Source organism: Phoxinus phoxinus (assembly GCF_949152265.1).
Source record: "Phoxinus phoxinus genome assembly, chromosome: 6".
NCBI lineage: Eukaryota > Metazoa > Chordata > Actinopteri > Cypriniformes > Leuciscidae > Phoxinus > Phoxinus phoxinus.
In genome coordinates, this window is record NC_136881.1 from 18274591 (window position 1) to 18290259 (window position 15669).

Consider the following 15669-nt stretch of genomic DNA (forward strand, 5'->3'; position numbering starts at 1 on the left):
ATTGTTCATACTTTACATACATTCATACAATTTGTTGAACACAATGTTCGGTTGGCCAGCACAATGGTTTATTTTTTTGTGCTATCATTTATCCTTGATATTTAATGGAACGGTTTTACCGATCAACTTTCGCTGACAAGCCTATAATGGGCTATTTAATAACATGTTCCCATTGTGAAAACGTACGTATTTTTTTTTATTGGGCAAAAAAAAGAGAAAAGAATAATAGTTAAATTATTCAATAGCGTTTTTGTTGTGAGTAAACCTATCTTGGGAATTAATCATTGGAGTATTAATGGCTTGTTACAGGCCTCAATAATCACACACAGGAATGCAGAAACATCTAACTACGCTTGTGGATCACAAGTCATTTTCCTTGAACGCAAATGTAAGTTAGTCCATTATTCATAAAATGTTTGTATTAATGTTGACTACAATAAGCTAGTTACAAATAATTATGTAGTGTGATAAGGTTATATGTCAGAGGAGTTAATCATAAAGTGATAATGACTTTTAACAAAATCTGAAGACTTCATAAAATAAAAATATCAGTTATATTTAGTTTTTTGTTGTTGTAGGGCCTCAGACTTGCTTTATTAGTTTGTCACTGCATGTTGATTAAGTTACAGGTTAATAATCATAACTATTTGATCCCAATAACTTAAAGTAAAACTGGCAAAAAGGTAAAAGTCATGATGTATCAGCAGTGAAGAATGAACCTGGTTTTGATTGCATTTGAAAACTATTAAATGGAAAAGGAAAATAAATGACTGCATAATGAATTGTGCATCTGATAAAAAAGATCAATCTTTCCAGCTGCCCTGCAGCTTTACAAGAATCAGGCAATGGCTGTCTTAAAACATACACAAGTCCTCAACCTCTCATTGTCAGTCATCAAATAAATGTTTACACAAAGTACAGAGAAATAGGAGAGCGAGCAAAGCACAAAATGTTATTTTATTTACAAAGTTTTTGTCTTACAGAAAGTAAAAATGTAGCTACAACCTTGATTTGTGCCACAGGCTGCCACACTAAAATTATGGCCCGCTTGTCACACAGTTGCTATAGCAATCGTATTGGGAAATTTGGAACAAAAACTAAAGGGGTAGGAAATGTCAACAAAAGAAAAAAGAAAGAAAGAAAAACACTTTCAACAAAATATTAAAAGCACAGACCCAAAACTAAATACCAGTCCCCAAAGGTTTTTGGAACACAAACGGGCAGGGGATTGACAGTGGACTTGTGGAATGCCGAGTAAGCCACCGACCCAGAAGGCTTTCATTCAGCTCGTAGGCTCCATATGAACAGCTCCACCCGTCCGGTACAGTCTTGCCCCCACAGGGAGCTTAGCGCTTGGGTAAGGGGGAGAGAAAAGGTTGATGGGATAGCCAAGTTGTTGGAAAGGAAGGAGAGGGAAGGGTTGGTAACAGTTGTTCATTGGCTTTTAATCGTCCTCGTCGTCGTCGTCATCATCATCATCGTCCTCCTCGTCGTCGGCTTCTCGTTTTCTCTTCTCACCCTTTCCTCCTTGCACTTCGACTGAGCGAGAGAAAAACAATGTTGCTTAATTAAAAATCACTTGGACACCAACAGAACTAAAAGGATGCCGTAAAATCAGAAAAAGGTTCATTTGAATATCTCACCTTCATCATCATCGTCGTCGTCATCATCTTCATCATCCTCTACTTCTCCATCCCGACCAAAGTCTTCCTCCTGAAAGCAACAAGCCATGTAATTAAATAGGTTTTCTGTGTTCTTAAGGCTAATTTATACTTCTGCGTTGGACCTACGCCGGAGCCTCAACGCTATACTTCATTTATACTTCTGCGTCGTTGTCCGCGTTGACGCGCAATTACAATGCAGAGGGAGCAACCCGAGGGAGGGGTTCTAGCAAACCAATCACAGCGCTTGCATCCACGTTGAATTGGCGCATTGTTACATTTTTGGAGAGGTGCACGTCAGGGTACGCCGAAGGGTACGTGCGCTACACAGCCTACGACGTGAGTTCGATGCAGAAGTATAATTGGGCTTTAGACTCCATAAATAAACACACAATAGTAAACTCGTACCTCATCCTCTCCACTGCCATCCTCATCATCCTCCTCGCCTTCAACCTCATCTTCGTCATCATCGTCATCTTCCTCTTCGTCAAACTCCTCCTCGTCCTCCTCTTCTTCTCCTTCTGTGATTAAAGTGACATACATGAACATTGGTAAGCCTAAAACAAATAAACAGCGGTTTAAACACTGAAACTGAGAGCTGGCCACACCAACCCTCATCATCGTCATCATCGACTCCATCAGCTTCTCCGTCAGAGTCCGATGCCTCACGGTCATCCAGATCGTAGCCGTCAAGATATGTGAGCTGCGGAAGGAGCTTGAAGACGCTTTCCCGGTAGTCATTCAAGTTTGTGACTTCGCAATTGAAAAGGTCAAGACTTTTCAAATGGTCAAGTTTTTTCTGCCAAAAATGAACAGATCAAATCACAAAACTGTACAACTCCATGGTTTGTTTTATTTTCACCATAATTTTTGATGAGGAACACAGCTCAAATGTTTAGTACAATTAAAGGGATAGTTAATTTTTTTTTTTACAATTTACTCATTCTTATGTCATTGGGAAAAAAAATTCTTAGGTGTTACACAAAACATGATATTTTGAGAAATGTATTTTTTGGCCATACAATGGAAGTCAGTGGCAACCACCTATTATTAGGTGCATTTTAGAATATTTAATTAAAATAAAACGCTGGATGGAAACACCATAATGGCAATAAAAAAAACAATCGAGTCGGATAAACTTTTTTTCCGATAAGAAAAGATGCGCATTAACTATGAAACACATTTACCAAATATATTCCTTGATGTACATGAAAAAAAGTACATGACTTTGCGATGGGACGGCATAACTAGAGGAACCGATCTGGTTGCACCGCATTTTAAATGCTGTTTTGGTTGTTCTGTTGTCAAAGTGGTTCAGTATAATTACCTCTCAGAACTCTTACATCACTGTTCCCAAACAGCAGCATCCGCCTCCGAAATCACCACGAATATATACGAAATTATTATATACAGTGGCTTCTCCTACTACAGCAACCATTTTCCTAGTGATATTTAGCCCCAGTTTATCAGGAAGTGAAGATTTTGTTCTCTTCGGCTCAATGGATGGATACCATGCTATATTTGCAAAGGTTTTATGCAATATTTCAATTTTGAGTACAATTTAAATTTGTAACTTTGGATGGAAACATAACTAGTGGTAACCATAACGGTTTGGTTACCAAAATTCTTCAAAATATTGTCTTTTGTGTTCCGCAGAAGTAAGCAAGCCTAACAGGTTTGGAACGACATGAGGCGTTTTTATTTTTAGGACACTTTAACCCTGTAAAGCCTGACATATGAAATACTGTCTTTAAAAATAGTTTATTAAACCTTTAAGACAAAATCCTAAAATCAAAATCCACAAAACAAACGTTTCCATGTGTCGAGTATCATATTTGATACATCAAACTTTTATAGTCAATATTGTATGATACAGGAGATCATATGAGAGGAAATAAACTAAATTTCATTCGGAGGTCAAAACGGAGCCAAAATATGAAATATGGTGCGCTTACTGATATTTATGTCCAAAAAGTAAGATGAAATTCTGACAGATTGTAATGTAAATCAATTAATAGGTTTAATAGGGTTAAACATGGTAAACTATATGCAAGTTCATGAGACAGGAAGTCTGTACAAACCAAAGGTTCCAATGTGCTGATGTCTTTTAGTTTGTTGCCACTTAGGTTTAGATGTGTGAGATTGGGGAGTTTTTCAGCTAAAACATCGAGGCCACCAGAAATTCTGTTGTCACTGAGTTCCAACTGAAAATAAAAAATACATGTATATGTCAGAGCACAAATAAGATAACATTGTACTATAGAGATCAATAAACACAATGTGACATTACCTTTTTAAGTTTTCCAAGTTTAGGAAGGTTGGAAACTGAGAGAAGACCAACATTTATCAAACTTAGAAATTCAAGATTAACAAATTCTGCTGTGAGGCCTTCAATTTTCCCTTCATTTGATCTGCAGTTGTCAAGGACAAGTTCTCGTACCTAGAAGGATCCAACATAAAAGAAAAAAACGTAGCTAACGTGTTAATAAGGTTCAACAACAATAACATGAAATGATGTAAGTGCAACTAATTTAATCAAACAGGGGTGTTGGACACGCTGGCTAACATGGACATGCTCAATGGAGGCGACAAACTATGCTGGTTAAAAAAAAGTTTATCAACTGAGAAAAAAAAATGTTTTGCAAACCACTTGTATTTACAGCGTGGTAGTGCATTTTGAGTTGCCTTGTATGTTATATAGATTTTAGGAAAGAATCAAACGTTAACGTGAAAATCATTGAACACTGTTTAAGCGGTTGTTGCTGTTGTATGGCCCGATGGCTCACTGTCGCAGCGAGTCACCAATGAGAAAACAGCAGATTACACGCCGACAGCCAGACAACATGGACATATCCGAAAGACACCACCGTCTTTTTAGTGAAATTATGTGTGACAAACTGCAAATGGAGGGTACTTAAGCCCCTGTGTAAGATGGAAGCGATATGTCGATGGCGTATTCCTGCTGCGAAAGACGAAGACAGAGCGGAAATTAGTGAGACAAAAATGGAGAGTTTCTTTCTCTCATGACAACATGGCGCCTCCTCAGATACATTATGTTGACAGGAAAACTCTACATATTAAACTAAATTCAAACGCTGCGTTCGAAAACCTGATTCTATGCGGTTACTTGGATTACATGATCATATTTTACGCGATGTTTTGTTGATTTTATAACTGAATTTCTACATTTCCACCGGATTGTCCAACCAAACTAGCACATGTAACGTTAGCTTCTTTTTACTCGAGTCGCTCGTTCCGTCTTTGCAGACGTCATGCTATTTACTAAATCCGTAAAATGTTTGAAAACCATCAGCGCGAATATTTATTCACCATACGCGTTAGTTTAATCGGTAGAGGCGCGTGGGGAGTAATGGCGGGAATCGGTGTCTCGCAGCAGCGAGTAACAATTTAACGAATAAAACTCAACACCATCTCATTAATAACAAATACATGTGTTAATATTACATAGTTAAAGACTACTTTTGATAATCTCTTTACAGTTTAATAAAAAACTTTTTTTAAAATATCACTATTCATATAATCGTCAAGCCACGAATCCCTTAAAAATTAAATTCATAATGCGACTATGTTCGTCAAATTACATATTTACTTTACTTATTGAACCGGTGGTATTATTACGCTTCCTGGACATCGTTGGAAAGGAAGAGCTTTGTTGTAGTGTGATGAAGACCAAAATGTGACCGTATTTAAGAAAGTGTGTTAGTGTATGGTTATCTTCAGATATATCTGGTTTATTACTTTAGCGTTTAAGTGGATGTAATAAAGGGCGCCTCATGTTAGCAACAAACATGGCCACCACGGTGAAATAAACCATCCCAGCCATATCGTACCACGCCGATGTTAAAACGAGCAAATATTACGTTAAGCATAAAAGCATGCTTGATCATGAATACACACATCCAGCATGGGGGGCATAAATTGCTGCAATAATGCCTTCAGCTTTCTAAACTAACATTACTCAGTATAGCTTACACAGTCAGGATCCTTTCATATCAAAACAAGACGAATGGACAACATTAATGCTGTGAATCTATACACGCAGTACTTTCTCTGTGCCGGGGGTATTACACCCATGTGCTTACCATTAAACTACTACACACAGGTCAGTTGAAGTAGAAAGTAGCTCAGCTAGCATGGCTGGGCACAAAACTAAAGGTTTGGCTCAAAATTACTCACATCAGATGGTGTCCTGTTCCTCAGCTCCAAATGAATCCTCTTTTTCATGTCCATATCGCCCTCAAAAGTTGGACTCTTCCCTCTTGGGTTCTGGAGGAATTTCTGTTCAGCCCAAAAGGTAGAAAGATGCCTTAATGGAGGGAGAATATGGGACTGTATAATGATCTGAGCCCAGCGCCAAGTTACTCTGGGAGAGCAGAAACCATGGAGGGAAACGGCACTGAAACAAATATATACTCAATAGCGCCATCTCTGGCCAACGACACACACTGCAGCCACACAAACAAGATCAACGACAGCAGTGCTGCATTACAGTAGCCTGTGACATGAGAAGTTTGTCAACATTTTGTACTTGCACTAAAATGGGTTGGAAAGGTTCCATATATTTTGTATGTAATTTATTGTCGTATCAATAAATAATGTTTATCATGGCTTTTAAATACACATTCATGCATCATTATGGGGAAACAAGCAGAACCCTGTTTTTCTGACTGGGACAAAATGGCCTTATTTTTTTGTATGGCATATCTGCGTTAAAACGTGTAAACATCAACATTTTATTTTCCTTGTTACATCAAGTTAGTTATTCTAGCTCAGACAGCCAATGTTATAGCTATTTTATTATTCAAATGATATCTGCAAAAAAGACACGATCTTAAATCCAAAATGTATCCTAAACGTTTCACTAAAGAAATTATATTAATATTATATTTCCCCCCCCTAAAATATTGTCAAATGCAGTGTTCTCTCATCATATTTATATTCTATATGTATATATTACTTGATTTTCCCTATACTTTGTTGTATTCTTTCCATTATATTTATGGTTAACAGTGTCTGGTAAGCAAATCACTTCATACTGACTATATACACCAACTCTTCAATTATTCAAAATTAATATATAATTTATATATTGATTATATAAAATTAATATATAATTATATAAAATTCCCCCCATGATCTTGCTATTGCAGATACATATGTGTGTGTGTTACTACTATATTAATATGCCTCAAAACAGTATGATTTGTTTTAATCGGGTTGATATAATATATATAATACAATATATTACAAAATTAAAATATATGTGTGTCTTTTTTCGATTTGTGTTAATGTTATAAGGTTATAAACATAGTTTGCTGTTCAACAAGTTCACTTGCTAAATAGGATCTTGCCAGGAGAGGGCATCATTTTGCTTGTGACAAAAATTAAGTGAAACCAAGGGTAATAACTAAATATAACAATTACAAAACATATGCAAATGATTGTCATAGGCTACTTTAAATAAACACCAGTCCTATGTAAGCAAACTAAAGCACACAAGGCAGCAAGGACCAAAGAGGCTACAGAGTCAATCGCAACTCCAACAACTGTTCACAACAAATAATGACTTCATTAGCCAGATATGAACAAAAGGTATTGACAAAGAAGAACGGTGGTCAAAGCTGACCTATTAGACAGACCGTTTCCCTGCAGCATAGTTGGTCAATACTATAAAAGTACAGCATTACGAAAACCCCTGACCCAATTTTAACAAGCACTCTATGCCAACATGGTAGTAGGAGACTTGTAGGGTCAGCCATCTTATTGGTATCATTAAGACCAATGATTGCTCTGTTGCATAATGGCCAAAGAATATGAGGCTGTTTTATACTCGGTGCATGTGGTGCAAACACTTTCCCCTTATGATATTTCAGTGCTCCAGGATGATAACAACCCCCAAAAAATGCAAAACAAGACCAGTTTCCAAGGCCTCTCTGACTACTTTGAACATTTATTTTATCCTACAAAGAACTGTAGGCTTTTCTTCATGAAGAATAATGCAATATCTCACATACAGGCTTCAACTGTTCTGAAGGCGTCTTGATATTAAAATGCTGTTCGCTGTTGCTGTTATTTTGTTATGATGGTGGAGGTAACCACATTATGCAGTGGGAGAGAAGAAAATGAAGTATTTAATTTTAATGGCATGCAACAAAGTGCTAGGGGAAAGTAATTTGTTGCAAAAAGTGTAATGAATTTATAAATAAATGTTAAATCATTTTAATATTGAATTGTCTATGCTAATTTTTAATTCATTAACCTCAAAGTTGTTCAGGGAGAAGTCACGCACAGTATCTAAATGGCGGGACAGCAGAACTCAATATGTTTGGACCTGATTGTGAACACACCCAGTGAGCAGCAGAGATAAAATGAGAGGGCATGAGCTTTATACTTGTTGAGTATTCAAATAACATGGAAATACAGAAATGCCTTTAATGTCAGCATGGTTGTTTTCTCATTCAAAAGGGAGTTTATTGTGGGTGAGATTTCTTTTTTAAACGTCTTCAAAATACAATACTAAGAATGAGAGAGTTAGTGTGTGTGGATTCATTAACCATAGGCTACCTTTTTATAATTTAAACTATAAATATAATTTATCTTTAAATAATTAAATTATTTTAATCTCCCAAAACATCCTGTTTTATGACTTATGTTACCCAAACAATAAACAAAGGAATAGAAGGCATGATAACTGATTATTGATATGTAGAAGGTTAGGTTAAGAGAACGTTCCCAAAATGTTCCAAAAATGTTTGCTGGGATACAGAAACACCTGGCGTCTTGGACTTTAGTGTCTTTAAAACCTTGCTCAACTCCTGTGATATAAAGTTACTTATAAGTTGGCTCTTCAGGATGACAAATAGATCTTCAGCACTATACAATTCTTTGTCTAAGTCATACTGTAGATTAATTTAAACCTATAAATTAATCATTATTAGTTTTGGCCTATATTGATCATTTAACTACATGTTTGTCTATGACCCTTGACCGAGTCCAGAATAGCGGTCATCTCTTGTGACGGCAGGCCAACAGTCACATAAGTGCACAGGCAGCCAGCATCATGACCTCCTTTTTTTTACTTTCTTCTGTGAGTATTGTGCCAAGTCCTCCACCTTTGCAAATAAGATAAGAGCACAACTGCAAGAACTCTCCCAGCACTACGGTAATGTTTAACCAGATAATTATTCTCTTAGCGGCAGGAAGAGTGAATGGGCACATATTTTTTTCAGCCCTGTCATTTCAATACTTCATATTCATGTGACAGGACAACAAAATGGAAGAGATGTTGGAGAAAGAGATTCTGCTGTCTGAAGTAAAAGATTCCGATGAAGGTATGACTTTTGTATCAAAACTTCAAAATTAATCACTTTTAAGAACAGCTTGATGACCTGAATTTGTGCATTATCAATTCATTAAGATTGTATATTAGTGACCGTTTAAGTTTTCAATAAAACTAAACAAAAATGGTTTAGATGAATCATTCAACATCAAGACCAAAACCTTTTGAGTACCCTAGTTCTTTGTTCTTAAGGATTGTAAGACTTATTTCCATGCGGTTTATAAGATATGCGTGTACTAGTTGTTTATTTTTGTGTTGCAATGAGATATTTGAAATGCTCTGGAACCAAAATAATTGCCATGATATACTGATCATATATCAATGCATGAAACATGCATCGAGCAGCTTTTTTATACACTCATGACCTGAATTCTGAACACTTTTGGATGGTGCTATACTGTTACAAAGTAGACTAAAACCTGCAGCAGGCAAAACAGCAAAGGACTGAGTGATTTGTTTGTTTGGTAGGTGGAATTCGGCGGCGACTGAGAGACAGAGACCTGTTGAAGAAACGAAAAGCCGAGGCAGAGGAAAAGGCAACCAACCAGTGGGTTTATGGGTACAGTGTATATTAAGATAGTGTTGAATGAGGCCAATAAAAGCACTGGGAAAGGCTATTGTGCACTGATTATTTATTTTCAATTCAACTCACATTGTGATACTGTGATGCAGATCCACAAATGTGGAAATTTCGCTCAAATAATGTCTCCTAACATTGACTGCAGGGCACAAAGCCTTAAAAGAGCGAAAAAGAGGACCAGCAGTACCCCAGGAAGGAAAGGTCGACCGAGGAAAGAACAGCCCACAGTTATTCCAGAAGATCTGGGTCTGGCTGAGGAAACAGATCCTTCTCCTGTCACACTTCCCATCACAGTACCTGTATTACCCACGACAGCAGAGACAGTGCCTATACAACCAGCTGAGCCACAACCAGAGCTGGTGCCTGTGGAAGCTACAAGTGAAAAACCTCTCGAGGAGTTTCTGATTGAGGATCTGGGGCCGGATGAGGAGGAAGACATGCCTCAAAAAAGCCTTATCATTGATACAGGTATTTGGGGAAACGGCCCTACATTTTTCAGTAGTGGTCTCCATTAATTACTGGGTTATTTATTTGTTAAATGAAGCATTGTATATATTGATTTGTCAATGCAAATGAATGTATGTTGTTTTAGGTGATAGTGAGCAGCCATTTGCTGATGTGCCCGAGCAAAGTGAAGTCTCAATGCCTGTGTTTCTCCCACCACCTGGTCCTTCTCAATCAGACAGCCTAAGCCTTTCTGAGAATTTACTTATCTGAGTATCTATTTTCTACAGAAAAAGAAAAAAAAAATCATTGTGACTAACTCATTTACTATTTACTTCATCTCAAAGGATTTCAAAACCTGAAAGAAAAAGTGTATATTTATTACAATTGTTCATGTTTCTGTGTATATAAGCCACTCATCAATACACTCTGTCCAAATTTTTTAAATAAAATAAAAATATGAAATTGTGTTACAGACTAATATGGCACTTTTGTGCCCCCTGGTGATTGTAAAATAGATTTTTTAAATACCAAATAATTATAAAAAAATGCTATTTTCCTTTTAAACTATATGACAAATAATCTGTGTTTAGTTTGTTTGTACAACTTACTTTAAAATAAATGGGTTTTATATTTTGTCTTTGTTTCTTCATTGGATCCATCCTCCTATGAGAATCAATTTTATTTGCAACACTTTGTAAACAGTACTTCACTGGACACAAATTCTAAAATCTAACAAATAACACACAAACTATGATTAAAATAAAAATTGTATTATGTTGTTAAACTATGAAATTATAGTAATACACTTTCAAACCATTTTTGCTGAGCACAGTATGTTAATATAGAATGTCGATGCTGCGAACCGCAACAATATCTTTAGGTGTTTTGTGAGAAAGAAGAATTTTTAGAAGAATTTAAAGTATTTTTTTTGAATGACAAGGATGCTGCATCAGTTTGGTTAGAGATTTACTTCTAAATCTCTAATACACATAAAATAAAATAAAATCAATTATACAAATTAAAGGGTAGCTGATTTACTCACCCTCATGCCACTCCAAACATACATGACTGTATTTCTTATATGAAAAATATTTTGAAGAATGTTGGTAACCAAACAGTTTTGGTGAACACAGACTTTCATTATATGGACAAAAAACATTTCAAAGTTTAGAAGGTGAGTAAATGATGACTGATGATTAAATTTTCTTTTTTTGGTTGAACTATCCTATTAGTCATTTTCACTGAAAGTGCAGGAATCTGACATAAACCTCACACAATATTTGGGAGTTCTGAACTCTGCACAGGTTTGACTCTCACAACCTCCGCAAAACCATCTCCAAACCAGCAGGTGATGTCAGCTGTATCCAGGGTAAAGAAGAACAGGCGGTCTTGACAACGTGTGCGACGATATACTGATCTGGGGTCAGCTGACAGAATGCCGTGGATAGCAGCCACTGCTTCATCTGGTCCTTTCAAGAACTGGAACTTTGGTCTCGTGCTGTCTATTAAATAAGAAATCAATTACACACAAATGACAATTGCCTTGATTAGAAAAACACTCGGGTATCGGAATGATCTAATACCTGTACTGTCGGGGGGGAGAAACTCTTTGAGCTCTTTTTCCGCATTAGCAGTAAATCGCACATCTAGGTTACTGATAGGAGGTGCCCTGACCCAGGCAGCGATAGTACTGTAGTCCTCATGGCCAAATCTGAGACTGGATGACTTTAAAGGGCTTGTACCCGCCGAAGTGCCTTCAGGAGTATCCGTGTTTTTGTTTTCATCTGGATTCTCAGGGAAAAGTTGTTGCTGTCTGAGATAGTTTTTAACTTCTTCAAGTACATCAGTCACTTCACTGGATCCAGACCTTTCTGAAGAAGAGAAATCTGAAGCAGCGGCTGGACAAACACTGAGCTCCGAGGAAGGTTCAGATGATGTCTCTAAGGTGTCTGGTTCTTCATCTAGATCCATCGGGTCTGTGAATGATGATGTTTGTTTATATTCACTGCTGGTATCATCTGTTCTTGTTTTGGGAGAATCATAGTCTGGAATATATGGCTTGATGTCCAGGACAGGTGTTCCAGCGATAATATCAACCCCTGACAAGTGAAGTGTATCCCCTTGAAAATCAAATGATAACAGATTACTTATATTACATAGGCTAACATATTGACTATGACAAACTTGATGCTACACTAGCTGTCCCGTTAAGCTGAAAGTTATTGTTAGTTTTCATTAAAGATTTGATTGATGATGATAATGGCCTAAAGTGAAAATAAAGTCACTGTTATCACTGTTTCCTCTGAAAAAATCTTACAATGCAGTACATCTCTACACAATATATTGAATCTATCCAAGATAATTGAATAATAATAGTAATTATAACACAAACACAACAACCAACTGGTTAGTTAACAGTTGTTGTTAACTAACTAAAACTATTAAAAATAAATTGTCAATTGAAAATAAAGCTGAAAAAAATATAAATATAAATATGAGATGAAAAACATAAAACTGAGAAATGTCACCTTGCCAACTAACTTAAATAAAATGTAAATAACATTAAAATACAGTAAATAAAAGTACTAAAATGACTAAAAGTAAAAAATAAAAAGAAATCTAAAAAGAAATAAATGTGATTAAAAGTACAACAAAATTGCTAAAAATGTAAATGAACACTGAAAATATAAAAAGCTATTGCAAAATATGAATAAATAAAATAATAGTACATAAATAACACTGGTTCTCAAGCTTTTTGGCGTCCATCATTGATCACAAAATTATTTAAAGGCCCCATGACTTTTCCTGTTTTTCGTGATTTACTGGATAAGGATTAAGGATAATATTTTTTTCTAACATTTTTTTTTCACTCAAATTATTTCTGACAAAATATGTTTTGAGCTAAGCATATAAAAAATGTATTCATTAAATGCTCATGGATTTTTAGAGCATTTATTAATATACACAACTTCTCCATTCAAGAAATCACATTTTTAAAACTAGGCGGCAACGGCTCATACAGTATATCCGGACATTGGAAACCCTGGTTCTTCAAGAGGTGAATTAGAATGGGAAATACTTCTTATACTATCACAAATTATTGATAATTTGTTGTTTTGGCTACTTTAATGCTTATTTTGTTGTCATTTTCATGCCCTCTTGGAAGTTTGCTAGGTTGAGAACCACTGTCCTAGAGTTCATGAAGTCCAGTAAAACTGTGGTACCTGTGATTCTTTCTAGCTTTGCCAAGGTCAGTCCCAAAGCATTGGGTCTGTGGGGGCTGCGGGTGGAGTACACCCCCACTCTCTGGCCATTCAGACGGGGCGGCTTTACTTTGGCTTTATAGCTCATTTGCCCATTCTTATGGAAAAGGAAAATGATCCTGAGAATGTGAAAGACAAAGACAAAAGAGCTCACATAAATGTGTACTTAACTTTCTATTGTCATTAATTAGGTCTGACCACTTGTCAGGACAGTTTAGAAACATTATCAAATGTACTTCTAATGGCTAAACCCATTCACTTTTGACTTTGAATGACCAACATTATCTCCTACACTACATTGCTTTCAAAAAGTGCAGTTCAGTTAAATTATGCTATCTATTGTCCTAACCATCCAGCTAAGCTCTGAGGAACATTATGATTTTGCTACTAGGCTTGCAATGGTATGAGATTTTCATGGAATGGCAACTGTCTCAGAAAATATCATGGTTTCACAATATACAGTATTACACAATAATTGTTATTATTATAATAGCTACATACATCATTGACAGTGACACTTACCCTTAAGAACATTGTTTGGCTGAACATTACGATTGAAACGATTTTTAATGGACGTATGTGTGCAAAAGTCTACCTTTTGAAAAATAAATTTAAAGATATGTACATCTTCCATTTTAACAAAAGCAATTAGTTCTAAAAAAGTAATAGTCACATTTACTGTTGTTCTGCTTTTTTTGTGAGCAAAATCCAGTCATTTCAACAGGAATATTTTGTATATAATATAAATTTGAGTGAGGAGGAAAGTTTTCCCCACGCTGATTTAGCAACGGGTTGAAGTTGGTCAAGCGGATTTGCCACATTTACAAACAAAAAGCTGCTTAGTTTGTAAGTGACTGACTTCTGTGCTTTATACATCGCTACATTATAGACAATGGACCTTTTTTGCCAGTGAAATGGTGTTCATTTCATGTATAGACAACATACATGGGAGTATAATTTCTGTTTAATAGTATTTTGTAACAGAGATCAGATTATTATAGCAGCATGATTTCTGTCTGTAATGAAAGTAGGTAAATCTGACAGGCAGTCGAGGAGGAAAAGAGATGATGTGTATGCGCAAATTAAATTCTCTGTCCAGATTTATTTGTCAATATCCTAGAATAGCAATTTTAAATACCTTAGAATACCATGAAAACCAGTATACCACTGCAATCCTATTTTCTACACACCAGATATGGGAGTATTGTTCCAGTCCAACTAAAGAATGTTCAGGGTTATTGAAGACGGATGGTTCAATCTTCAAGCTGGCCTGTGAAGAACTGCATATTGTGGGTTGTCGTGGAGTGCCAGTTTTGACTGCAAAACATGAGCTGACATATCCAATAGGTACCGTCTGAATACGCCCTGGGATGTTAAAGACAGACACATATGGTTTAGACATATTTATATGGCATGAAAACAAGGCGGTGTGACCACAGCCTCTATAATATTACTTAGGTTGGTTAACATGGTGGCAACAACAACATCTGGACCCAAAAAGAGACTCTTTGACAGCTTTGACATCATCTACGTTAGGGTTTATATTCATCCAATTCTGACAAAGTGCAGCAAATTCAAATGCTGCCTACAAAGTCGACTGCTGTATCAAAAGTTAAAGTGCTATTAGATTAATTTTACCTTGTTCTAATAATTGATTAATTCCACCATGGCTCTGAGATGGGCTTTTGCTCACTGATTGTAATCTGTCATCATGTTTCATACAGTCTGTAAGCATGGACTGAAGAGATGACAACTGCTTCTTATGTGCTCGTATGGATCCATCAATCTGCTGTCTGTTTGACCAACAAACCAATAAAATGAATAAAGGAATCACATTTTCAGGATAATCATATATCATATACGACAATCATGCTGATTTGAGAACCTAACTTACCTGAGATTTTTTATCTCTCTTCTCATTATTGATGCCTGCTGTGTCAGTTTTCTGACTTGTTCGGCACAACTACACAATGATGGAGACATTTTAGTGATACTAACTGTATAAATACACTTCAAAAATTATTTGATGTGATGGTAAACTGATTCGTTTGTTTGTTCCATCAGTTATTATTCTGCTTCACTGACTACAACTGCAGTACGAACACGTGTTTCGCTATTGAGAGGAAAATGTTGGACGACCAACTACTTTCAAGGAATTAACTTCTACTGGCGTAGTACCATACCGCCACCTACTGTTTACTGTGCAATCAACACAGGCCATCTAAAACTAAATTCCTTACTGACCACTAACAAAGGGAATATCTATGTGGAAAGCGAGGACAATTATTTGTATAACAAGGATTTTTTAAAATGTTGTTGAAAGAAGTCTTTTATGTGTACATATTTGATTAATTACAG

General features: G+C 36.2%; 3 protein-coding genes across 9 annotated transcripts; 1 reads left to right on the forward strand and 2 right to left on the reverse strand.

Annotated features, from left to right (window-relative positions):
* Positions 1-938: 938 nt before the first annotated feature.
* anp32b (acidic (leucine-rich) nuclear phosphoprotein 32 family, member B) lies at positions 939-6179 on the reverse strand. Of its 2 annotated transcripts, none has more exons than XM_079615461.1 (7): positions 5859-6179; positions 3952-4101; positions 3743-3865; positions 2274-2460; positions 2070-2182; positions 1644-1713; positions 939-1539 (listed from the first exon to the last, which is right to left on the reverse strand). In XM_079615461.1, the coding sequence occupies exons 1-7, from the start codon at positions 5910-5912 to the stop codon at positions 1445-1447; spliced, it is 792 nt and encodes a 263-aa protein (XP_079471587.1). In that variant the 5' UTR covers positions 5913-6179; the 3' UTR covers positions 939-1444. The 2 variants fall into 2 exon arrangements, with proteins under 2 accessions (XP_079471587.1, XP_079471588.1); XM_079615462.1 differs by lacking the exon at positions 5859-6179 and adding an exon at positions 5272-5499.
* A 1890-nt stretch (positions 6180-8069) lies between these two features.
* Positions 8070-10684, forward strand: hemgn (hemogen). 6 transcript variants are annotated; one of them, XM_079615467.1, is made up of 6 exons: positions 8070-8161; positions 8680-8844; positions 8947-9013; positions 9490-9568; positions 9747-10069; positions 10194-10684. In XM_079615467.1, the coding sequence occupies exons 3-6, from the start codon at positions 8956-8958 to the stop codon at positions 10316-10318; spliced, it is 585 nt and encodes a 194-aa protein (XP_079471593.1). In that variant the 5' UTR covers positions 8070-8161; positions 8680-8844; positions 8947-8955; the 3' UTR covers positions 10319-10684. The 6 variants fall into 6 exon arrangements, with proteins under 6 accessions (XP_079471593.1, XP_079471594.1, XP_079471590.1 ...); XM_079615468.1 differs by having other exon boundaries at positions 8070-8157; XM_079615465.1 differs by having other exon boundaries at positions 8116-8157; positions 9490-9580.
* Positions 10408-15516, reverse strand: trmo (tRNA methyltransferase O). The gene is made up of 6 exons (XM_079615458.1): positions 15206-15516; positions 14950-15104; positions 14502-14676; positions 13273-13430; positions 11632-12168; positions 10408-11550 (listed from the first exon to the last, which is right to left on the reverse strand). Exons 1-6 carry the CDS (start codon positions 15292-15294, stop codon positions 11318-11320), a joined length of 1347 nt encoding a protein of 448 aa, XP_079471584.1. The 5' UTR covers positions 15295-15516; the 3' UTR covers positions 10408-11317.
* Positions 15517-15669: the final 153 nt, after the last annotated feature.